General features: G+C 39.3%; 2 protein-coding genes across 5 annotated transcripts; one reads left to right on the forward strand and one right to left on the reverse strand.

Annotated features, from left to right (window-relative positions):
• Positions 1–1,387: 1,387 nt before the first annotated feature.
• Positions 1,388–4,033, forward strand: LOC129410812 (uncharacterized). The gene is made up of 5 exons (XM_055159690.1): positions 1,388–1,693; positions 2,140–2,248; positions 2,395–3,133; positions 3,337–3,555; positions 3,829–4,033. Exons 1-5 carry the CDS (start codon positions 1,469–1,471, stop codon positions 4,031–4,033), a joined length of 1,497 nt encoding a protein of 498 aa, XP_055015665.1. The 5' UTR covers positions 1,388–1,468.
• An 11-nt stretch (positions 4,034–4,044) lies between these two features.
• On the reverse strand, positions 4,045–9,150 carry LOC129410811 (G2/M phase-specific E3 ubiquitin-protein ligase-like). Of its 4 annotated transcripts, XM_055159686.1 has the most exons (13): positions 8,848–9,150; positions 8,425–8,575; positions 7,627–7,936; positions 7,422–7,507; positions 7,229–7,284; positions 7,118–7,151; positions 6,872–6,936; positions 6,420–6,500; positions 6,023–6,339; positions 5,653–5,837; positions 4,909–5,081; positions 4,437–4,651; positions 4,045–4,342 (listed from the first exon to the last, which is right to left on the reverse strand). In XM_055159686.1, exons 2-13 carry the CDS (start codon positions 8,449–8,451, stop codon positions 4,107–4,109), a joined length of 1,785 nt encoding a protein of 594 aa, XP_055015661.1. In that variant the 5' UTR covers positions 8,452–8,575; positions 8,848–9,150; the 3' UTR covers positions 4,045–4,106. The 4 variants fall into 4 exon arrangements, with proteins under 4 accessions (XP_055015661.1, XP_055015662.1, XP_055015663.1 ...); XM_055159687.1 differs by having other exon boundaries at positions 4,945–5,081; positions 8,425–9,150; XM_055159688.1 differs by lacking the exons at positions 8,425–8,575; positions 8,848–9,150 and adding an exon at positions 8,081–8,269.
• Positions 9,151–10,582: the final 1,432 nt, after the last annotated feature.

A 10,582-nucleotide genomic window follows, 5' to 3' on the forward strand; every position in this document is an offset into this window, starting at 1 on the left:
AAGGAATGTTGATGATATCAGCTGCAAAGTATGAATAGGAGCAGGGATGCTGACTTCCTGTTTCTTTCATCATAGCAAACAATATATATATTTTTTATATTTTTAATTGATACACTACTTTCTTAACCCTGTGTGTGTGACCTTAAAGAGCCACTCAACACCAAAATTACTTTTTTCTCCTGATTATCTGTGTAAATGGGTCTAAAATAGAAATGTATCTCTGTCCCTGGCCTGATTTTGCCATTTTAGAGCATATTTGTTAAAAATTCTACTTTTGGATCAAAAGTCCTGTCTGTAACGGCCTCTTTAGGATCAACTTTTGAATTTGAATTTGAACACTTGAATTTTCAGGTTGGACAATGAGTAGTTAGGGATGCATGAAAATCATTTCATTCAGCATTATTCATTAGTTACTCATGAACAAACAAACAAAACAACCAAACAAAAAAAAACAAACAAAAAACACTGTTATTGATAATTTATGCAAAACTTTCAAATTGAAAATAAATATAGGCTACAAATATGTACCTTAAAGCATTTTTGTGATGTATAAAACATAAAACTAATCAAATATACTTTGAACATGAAATGAGGCATAGAAAAACATAAATGTATCCAAAATAAACTATATATCCAGCTGTTAAAAATAAAATAAATATACTTATACTATACTATATACATGACAAGCACAGTCACTGGCGTCTACGAGTGGTACATGAGGAGTCCCTCTCAGCCCCGCCCCCAACTGGCACCGCCGGTCAGTGACATGTCCTGCTGTGTCTGGGGGAAAGGGAAATGGCGTGATCCGAGCACAAATGTACACTCTGTTTCAAAGTCTGGCACGCACGGGTCCTCGCCATGTTGGATTGTCGTGACTGTTGGTCGGCTGTCCACACTCCTCACTCCGAGCGGATGAGGAACGAACCGAAAAAGCGAGTGCAATGTGCCATTTGTAGCCACAACTGAACAACTGAGTCACTGCGAACACCCCAACAATCCAGCGATCCCAGACAGCACCCTCCCTACACGCCACAACTGAACAAAGCCCAGAGTCACCGTGAACGCACCAAACAAACTCCCACTCACCCATCGAACTGTTGTGTTTCGTTTAAAGTCCGGTGTGGTTTATTTGTGAAAAAAGTTTGAAAATAGACCATTTAATGACAGTGTGCCTTATAATCCAGAGCGCCTAATAGTGCAGAAAATACGGTAACTTCTTTCACCTGAGATAAATAAGAGTTTGGCTTTGTGTTGATTCTAGAAATTTCCCTGTACTTAACATGCCACCTCTGTTTGACGAGGAAAAACAGAAAAATTAAAATTTCACCTTAAAGATTTTTGAATTCTTTTTGGTGTTTGTAGGTGGCCGACAGGGGCCAAACGCACTGCAAACAAAAAACGTGGTGCAAATGGAAAAAACGCGCTGCAAGAAACAAAAACAAATGCATCATCATTAAATGCGCTGCAAATGGAGAAACGATGCAAAGCACAAAACGACGCATACCAAGAAAACACCTGCAAAAGAAAAACGCTGCATAAAAAGTCACCACAACGGAAGTGCTCCAAACCTGCAGGGGGCGCTCTCAGTGTAACAGCTCAATGGAGAGACACACCGGCTGGAGAGAGACAGGTACTCCTTATGAGAGAGACGGAAAACGACTATAAATTACAGCGGGAACAAATTATTGTTACGGTAATGTGGCTTTTATTTTATTATATTCATGTATTGTGTTTATAAATAATATAAAATATCGCTGTACAACGCGTACGGTACTTCACGTGCCGGTTATTTTATTGTATTTCACACCAGACTTTACAAGGCGATACATTAGCATGTCGATTAGCTTGTTTGCTAATAGCGATCAAATAAGAATAAGATAAGATAAAAAGATTAGAGATTGATACAAAACACCCGTTTTAATAGTACATTTAAAAGCCATCTTATCGCAGTCTTCCATACGATACAACGCTGCACATTAAGTATTATGCTTATTATGCCAGCAGTTAACTTATACACTTATGATCTCCGCTGTTTGTGTATATTAAGAGGTAGTGTATAAATACCCATATCAGTGACGTTACTTATCACGTTTCTGATTTCAGTTTTCTAGTTTATACTGATCTATCGTCTTTTTCCAGGCCAATATGTTTTGTCCTTACTGCGGACACGATCTGGGAACTACCGATGTACCAATGTCCTGTGGCTCATGTGGCTCCAGTGTGCATTTTTTAGCAGAATATGCAGACGGTAAGTGGACTCATATCCAGTTTTTAAATAACATTGATATGATCAATGATGTTAATGCCACTTTTTCATGTAAAATGCATTCATGTATATTTGGCTTGTGATAATTCTAATAAAATGTCTGCCTTTATCCCACTTTATGTTTATAGGGTCAGCATCAGATGTCCTCACAGATGACCTAATAAGAAGATATTTTAATGAGAGCTACAGCAATGCGGAGATTTTGGATTTTTTAGCTTCTAAACACAATGTGCACATGAGCCTTCGCTCCTTGAAGAGGAAGCTGAATATGCTGTCTTTGTTCAGACAAAAGAACTACTCTACTCTTGCCAGTGTTTGTGGGGCCATACAGGAGGAGTTAAAGGGTCCAGGGCAACACTATGGCTACCGTTCAATGTGGCAGACATTGCGCCTAAAATACTCGCTGACAGTTAGGAGGGATGATGTTATGGCCCTGATGAGAGAACTGGATCCACAAGGAATTCAACATCGTGCAAGCAGAAGATTTGTTAAGCGAGTTTACACTTCTGATGGACCGAACCATGTGTGGCATGTGGATGGATACGATAAGTTGAAACCATACGGTTTTGGAATCAGTGGCTGCATAGATGGATACTCGCGAAAGGTGCTGTGGTTGAAATGTGGAGCAAGCAACAATGACCCAGTGGTCATTGCCCAGAATTACATGAACTGCCTGACAGAATATGGAATCATTCCAATGCGACTTCGTACTGACTGTGGCACTGAAAATGGCACAATGGCAGCAATTCAGTGTGCCTTAAGATCATCTCACACTGACGACTATGCTGGGGCTGCTAGTCATTTGTATGGCTCTTCAATGGCAAACCAAAGAATTGAAAGCTGGTGGTCTTATTTTCGCAAACAAAGGTGTTATTATGGATTTCTTTAAGTGTTTTACATGCTAGAAGCACATTTCTAAAATAGTCTTTAAAACACATAGAAAATAGACCATTGTGGTCCTTGAAAGTTTCTTGCTTTTTTTGAACAACAAATTAAAACATTTTCAATTGCATTAGAATCCAAAAACATTCCCTGAAATGCATTGCCCTAATTCCAGCTTGTGTTTTCAGGTCTCAATTTTGGATGGACCTTATGAATGATTTGAGAGAGCGAAATCTCTTTAACAGCAGTCATGAGCACACATGCCTCCTGCGATTTGCATTTATGGATATGCTACAACATGACCTTGATGAATGCAGAAAAAAGTGGAACACTCATACAATAAGACCTGCTAAACAGTCTCGTTGTCCATCTGGGAAACCAGAGGTCATGTACAGCCTACCTCACAGGTTATTCATTTATGTATTTATTTATTACCTTAATTGAAATAACTGGATAAAATGTAACAATAGACCTAGACAAACTTTACTGATCCACAAGGGAAATTACTTGGATACAGTAACCCACACATCACAATATAATAACAAAGAGCAACAGGTGTGAAGTGAAGTACATTAAGAAAAGATGTGAAAAACCCTTGCACTTAATAGTATTGCATATGGTAACAGTCTTGCGCTCAGCTAGTTGAGTCCAAGCTACACGTAACATATTTTTACTCCCAGGTTTGGTGGAACTGACTGTGGGTTTCCGGTTTCACTGGAGGAACTGGGGCCATTTCAGATTGAGGCAACACACAGTTCATGTGGAGATCGTCATCTCCAGTCACACTTTGAGGATCTACAAAGACAGAGTGGTCTAATGCAGCCAATGACCTGGGAGACCTGTGTGGAACTTTATATTAGATTGAAGAACATGGCTGAGTTGTAACATCACTAATACAGGTAATAACTGTTGAACTTCAGACACTAAAGGTCAACCTATCAGTTATACAATAAAAAAATTAGTACAGTCCAAAACCAGGAGAGTTTTGTATTCCAAAGTCCATGTCCTTTTGAAACTCTTCATAAGTTGTTGACAATGGAATTTCCATGGTGTTTGCACAGGTTCTGCTGCATGGGAAGCGAGACACCCTTTGAAACACCAACTTTGGTCTTGGCTTAATCCCAGATGGGGGCAGAGAACAGAGTCCTGTGGCGAACATCAGGATGTCAGGGAGGGAGAGTCCTGTTTGTTTATCTTGGGAGGAAAAAAAAAAGCATTATTGATCATGTTCTTAAAATGTGTTTTATTAAAGTTGTTATTCATACAAGATGAGAGAAACATAATAAACCTTCTGTATCAAGGAGATAGTCTCTCCAGAATGCTAATACTTTGGTTTCTTCTTGGCGTCTTGTGGTGCCTTGTTCACTGAGTTGAACCTCAAAAAGATTTTCCAGTATTGTGGATGTCAGCTGCTCCACACTTGAGCACATAAATGTCTTGAATATAGATGCATGCTGCTCCAAAGCATGAATCATGTTAAGTGTTGAAAGCCCATCCTTGAACCTACAAAACATCAACAGAGCAAAAAACACAAATGTTTAGAACAATAGCAGTATCAGAAGGGATAGTTCAACAAATTGGACTACTGCCATAATCCCTATAAACATAGAGATACGTACATTACCTTTTATCGGTGCCAAAATGTTTAACTATTCCTTTAAGCATACTAATTACTTGGCAGTTAATAATTAACATAAGACTTTACAACTTATAACTAATTAAATTCATTTAATCAATGAATATGCAAAAAAAACAACAACCTTTGAATTGAGAAATGGTTGCGGTAAATGAAGTACCACTGCATGAAGTCTTTCATTATTATCTTCTTGTCCAATACAACTTTTGGATACTGAAGACAACCAGCCATCTGCAACAGACTTGAATGTTTGTCGATCACTGCATGCAGTTCAACCAGTGTTGCTGCACTGGATATCTGCAAGACAATAACCATACATTTAAGTGAAATGCCACTAACTTCCCATACTGAAAGATAAAGATGGAAAGAAATCACACAATTTTATATTGTCTATGCCAGCAGTTTTCAATAGGTGAGACCTGCCTCCCCTGGGAGGTGCCAAAGAGCCACTGGAGAGACGCGACACACACAAACTAAATCAGGACTGAACCCAGGACTGAATCAGGAGGACTAAACTAGGACTAAGCTAGCACTGAACCAGGACTGGTGTCAGGCTACTGATGTTCAGTGATACTACCTGTCTTTACCTACTCTAAGGAGGAGGAGGAGGCTCACATTTACCCAATTTGAAAATCCTGGTCTATGTCATAAAATAGGAAGGAGGGGCTTAATTCAGATAATGTTCTGAGATGGTGCAAACTGGCTTTTACTACAAATGGTTGGGTTGTTAGATTACAAGTATTCACTATTCCATGTTTTTAAAAAGATGGAACAATACCTGAGAACCGAGTTTTAAAACCGGTTTTAAAAATGGAATTCAGGGGATCAATTAGTCAAATTTGTGAGCTTTCTTGATTTGACCACAAACCTCAAGCAAGGAAGCTCTCATGGTGTCATCGGTGATGTCCTCAATCCTTGCCTCAAAATCAGCTGTTGATTTTCCCGTGAGGTGGTCGTATAGCATTTCTGACAAGAATCGAGGGCCTGGACCACCATGGACTATGGATGTAGCGATCATCCTCCCAACATGAAAATACTCATCATCTCTGGCAGCTGTTAACATTTTACCATCCATTAGTCCACTATTAAAATCATTTTTGAGTTCACATGAAAATGCATACCAAAGTTAATTTCACTGAACCCAAGTGTAGAGCTAAAACCAGATGTTGAATTTTCAGTATGAATTTTCAGAAATGCAATGTACCTGTAATTTAAGTCTGAAACAATAAGATGTTTACCTGCACAGTCAAACGTGAGAAATTTCCTATCGTCTGGACCATCAAATATTCTCCTTGATCTAAGGCAGTCCATCAGCAGGGTGAGGAACTCTCGTTTGGGACCACCAGTGTCCACTGCATCCTCTGCTCGCCCCTCATCATCAGTGAATTTAACCAAAATTTCATGTGATGGGTCATAAGATGGTCGCTTGAAGCCTCTGATTGCTCCATCCCATATATTTGCCCTGTTTATGTTGAACCTGCTGTATGAAGTGTTGGTAATCTTGGAGGCCAGGTCTGAAACAATGTCTTCAGCAGTCAGGTTCAAAACCTGCGGACTGCAAGAGAATATCAGTACATGAGTTCCAATATATGAGCCAACAATAACAATGAGGTACTAACTAGTAATATATCATACTGTTCTGCAGGGTAGTCTATGTGGTCATCTGTCTCAGACTCACTGTCAACTACTATAGGTGCATACATGGTGGTGTAGTTGCTGCAGGGAAAAAGTTCATTGATTCCAGTCAGTCAACAATACCTATATATACATAGTACATTTCTTACACTTCCCAGAAAATTTAAAAATATTTGTTGGAGTTCTAATGTTATTTTGACTTTGGGTGTGTGAATTGGGGTAGCTGGTTGAGAAATGTAGATTGACTGGTCTTTAGTAAGTTTTTTGTAATGTTGCAATATATAGCAGTAAAAATGAATGTCAATAAATAGTTGGATATTCCAAGAAAGAAAGCATAGAAGTATAAAAAATGTGAAGGAATTGCAGGGCATACGCTAATGTATTATGTTCTTCATTTAACACATACACACACTAACCAAAAATGTTAAGGTTGTAACTGTCCACCAGCTTACCTATACCAGGTATTCAGATTCTGTGAAGATCTTAACTGATCCTGGGGAGTTGATTGCTGTCCATCCTATTTAAAAATAATACATTTTTTAAGTTAATCATTTAGCACTGTTACCTGCTTAGAACTAATGCAAGCCATAAAAGGATAGATACAAAGGACTTAGGATGACTAAATTAATTTCCAAAATTATTTACTGCTATTTCACAATTTTATGTTAGACAATCAATACTATTGGATATAATCTTACTTGATGAGATTCTGGTTGTTGGCATCTGGAGGGTCTGTGAATAACAAATAAATAATTAATCTTCCTAATTGTTTATGAAGAAAAACATCACTTGACTAAGGCAATTTTTACCCCTGCAAAATGTTGTCTGTTTTTGGGGTGCTCACATTATCTGGAGTGTCCCAGACCTGCGTGCAGCACATAATATAAATATACAGATATAACACATTAGATTAAATGTAATTTTATAACTTAACTGATAGTTAAATGGTAATGTACCTGGCAATAGGCAAATTTGCTATGTCTTTTACATATATACACTCACCACAGTGTCAGAGAGTTCACTTTCCACAGATGGCAGGTTCACATGGACAACACTGTCATCTTCACTAGAAGACTGTCCAGTATAGCCTTCAAAAAAGGCATTTAAACAAAAATGACTATAATGTTCTGAATAATTTGCAGACTTTATCCTGCACAGATAAGATACCAATAGGAAACCATGAATTAATACAAAATGGAACACTTACAACTGGTTTCAAAATCCTCTGCAGTGCAAATGTAGAGTGTTATCCTCTGGTAGGCCTTCCCAATTGCCTCCTTGTACTTCTGAACAGTGAAAGGGTCATTTGTTCCTGGGATGTTTCTCACTTGTCTGCCATCAGGGTACAACAAAACATGGACAACATCTTGCATGTCCTGGTTAAAATCCATGTGTTTTTTAACAGCAGCAGCCAATAGCTGCTCTGATGACCAGTGAGGCTGAATGTCCAGAGGCAGTGATTTCCCTCTTACAGGTTTTAAGGAGTCACCTGTCAACCTCATAACTCCAACATAAATCTGCAAAATAACAAATGACAGTAAATAAAACAGAAATACAACATGACAAATCAATATGATATGTCACTTAACAAGGTGTAGATCTGCACTGACAGCCAAATCTGAACAGCCTATGCAACACCCTATGTAAACAACATATCATACCTTCACTGGTTTCTGTTGCTTTTCACTCTGAGAGGCCTGACGTTTCTTTGAAAAGAATGACTTTCTCTCCCTGTCTTTAACTGCCCTAAACCTCAGAAATGTTTCTATGCTTCCTGCTAAAAAAAAAACACATAGGAATTACATACTGATTCAATGCTCTTACTGAGTTCATAGTTATGTTCATATAAAATTACTTTCTGCAGGGCATTTCAATATACCTCTAATGCCAGTTACTAATCCAGGGTAGTGAAGAGAAAAGTGTTTTTTGTATATACAAGAACAAGATCTGAACCTCTCAGGCTCCCTTCTGATAATTTTTGTCACAAAATCATGAATCTGTTTACCTTGACTGGTGGAAGGTTGTGCAACATCAATATGTGCGTGAGTTGCAGGCGTCTCCTCCTGGACGCGTTTTAAAAAAGTGACGTTTTTGCCACACGCACGGCAAAAGGCAGGTGAAGCTGTAAGCGCAGATCCACAAAATGGACAGTACATCTGCAAGGGGAAAGAAAAGGAAAGGGTTTAAGTATAGAAGACTGTACTATTAAAACAGGTGTTTTGTATCAATCTCTAATCTTTTTATCTTATCTTATTCTTATTTGATCGCTATTAGCAAACAAGCTAATCGACATGCTAATGTATCGCCTTGTAAAGTCTGGTGTGAAATACAATAAAATAACCGGCACGTGAAGTACCGCGTTGTACAGCGATATTTATATTATTTATAAACACAATACATGAATATAATAAAATAAAAGCCACATTACCGTAACAATAATTTGTTCCCGCTGTAATTTATAGTCGTTTTCCGTCTCTCTCATAAGGAGTACCTGTCTCTCTCCAGCCGGTGTGTCTCTCCATTGAGCTGTTACACTGAGAGCGCCCCCTGCAGGTTTGGAGCACTTCCGTTGTGGTGACTTTTTATGCAGCGTTTTTCTTTTGCAGGTGTTTTCTTGGTATGCGTCGTTTTGTGCTTTGCATCGTTTCTCCATTTGCAGCGCATTTAATGATGATGCATTTGTTTTTGTTTCTTGCAGCGCGTTTTTTCCATTTGCACCACGTTTTTTGTTTGCAGTGCGTTGGCCCTGTCGCCACCGTACCAATTTGACCTACGAAAGAAACATTAATATCTACAAAACTAAAACAGCACAAACGGAACTTTTTGCAGCACAAAATGGCACAAATGAAGCACAAACGACTGACAAAGTTTTGGGTTTTGTGTTGATGCGGGGCCAACTTCACGCAGGTTCCTTAAAGGTCCTATATTAAACACAACTGCTTCATGTTCTAATGTTGTTACCTCCTGTTTTGTTTCATTCACACAATTTTGAGTAATCATTTATTTATTAGTCAGTCTACATCTCCAAAGCTCAAAATGCTCTGTTCCACCTTGTGATGTCATGAAGCTGTAGCTGTAGTAACTTTTTGCAGCACAAAAGCAGCACAAATGACTGACTCCATTTTGTGTTGTTTTAGAGCAGGGGTGCTCCATACGTCGATCGCGCGATCTACCAGTCGATTGCCAAGGTCGTGTGGGTAGATTGCCGGGGTGCAGGAGCGTGTGGGGCGTCTCAGTGCAGCTTGTGCGCTCATTTGAAACCCGCGGAGACTCTATACGACACATCACAAACACACACACGCTCCCTATGCACGGCTCGTCTGCAACAGCGTGTGCCCTCGTGTACCAGCGTGCGTCACAGGGCAGGTTCAACTTCCTAAACATCCTACCTGTCCATCTGCCTCACGTCAGCACGCCGCCCCTCGCCTTTTCACGCTCTCGCTCCTTCCTGCGTACAGCGAACACAAGCCCCTCCCACAGTGCGGCTGATTAGAAGAGAACAAGACCAAACGTGAAGCAAAAACGAGTCTAAATTTGTGTTACATTTTGTTGGCACAAAGCAGGTCTACAGCATAGAGCAGATCTACAGAACAGACCTACTGCCACATTTGGCTGAAGTTTGTCTAACAAAAGTGCACAAATGCATCTGTGTTTGTCACGATGTGCGTTTGGTTTGGTAAACGTGCAGAGGCTGGTAAATATCACTGCAAAACCAGAAAAGAATGTAACTCCAGTTTGGAACTTTAAAAAACAGGTTTAAAAATCTTCCTTCACTTTTTTCACAGTTTTGTGTAAAGTGCCAGAGGAAGTTCTCTTAAAGAAGAGGTTCTCAAACTGTGGGTGAGGGTCCAAAAAAGGGCCACAGAGTGTTTCAGTGCAGTTTGCTTGGCTTTGTATTAGGTAGATCATTTTGACTTGGTCATTTTGTAAGTAGCTCGCATGCTGAAAAAGTGTGAGCACCCCTGGTTTAGAGCATTTTGAAGCTTCCTGGGCGCTGACTGACCCCAATTTGATCTACAAAAGAATCGTTAATATCTCCAAAACTAAAGCAGCACAAATGAAACTTTTGCAGCACAAACAAAGCACACACAATTGACATAGCTTTTGTGTAGGTGTGTGCTTGATGGGGAGCCAATTTCAGAAAAATGTGTTCTTTGTACATA

This window comes from Boleophthalmus pectinirostris, unplaced genomic scaffold (assembly GCF_026225935.1).
Source record: "Boleophthalmus pectinirostris isolate CB_2022bp ecotype Guang Dong unplaced genomic scaffold, ASM2622593v1 HiC_scaffold_2340, whole genome shotgun sequence".
NCBI lineage: Eukaryota > Metazoa > Chordata > Actinopteri > Gobiiformes > Gobiidae > Boleophthalmus > Boleophthalmus pectinirostris.

What these genes read in the sequence shown, in the direction of transcription:
- LOC129410812 (XM_055159690.1), top strand. Translation starts at nt 1,469, where the DNA reads ATGGAGAAACGATGCAAAGCACAAAACGACGCATACCAAGAAAACACC. An exon ending in GGGAACAAATTATTGTTACG is followed by an intron (nt 1,694 to 2,139) that starts GTAATGTGGCTT and finishes GTCTTTTTCCAG; the next exon opens with GCCAATATGTTTTGTCCTTA. An exon ending in TTTAGCAGAATATGCAGACG is followed by an intron (nt 2,249 to 2,394) that starts GTAAGTGGACTC and finishes TTATGTTTATAG; the next exon opens with GGTCAGCATCAGATGTCCTC.
- LOC129410811 (XM_055159686.1), bottom strand. Translation starts at nt 8,451, where the DNA reads ATGTTGCACAACCTTCCACCAGTCAAG. An exon ending in ATAGACTACCCTGCAGAACA is followed by an intron (nt 6,340 to 6,419) that starts GTATGATATATT and finishes ATTCTCTTGCAG; the next exon opens with TCCGCAGGTTTTGAACCTGA. An exon ending in CTATCTCCTTGATACAGAAG is followed by an intron (nt 4,343 to 4,436) that starts GTTTATTATGTT and finishes TTTCCTCCCAAG; the next exon opens with ATAAACAAACAGGACTCTCC.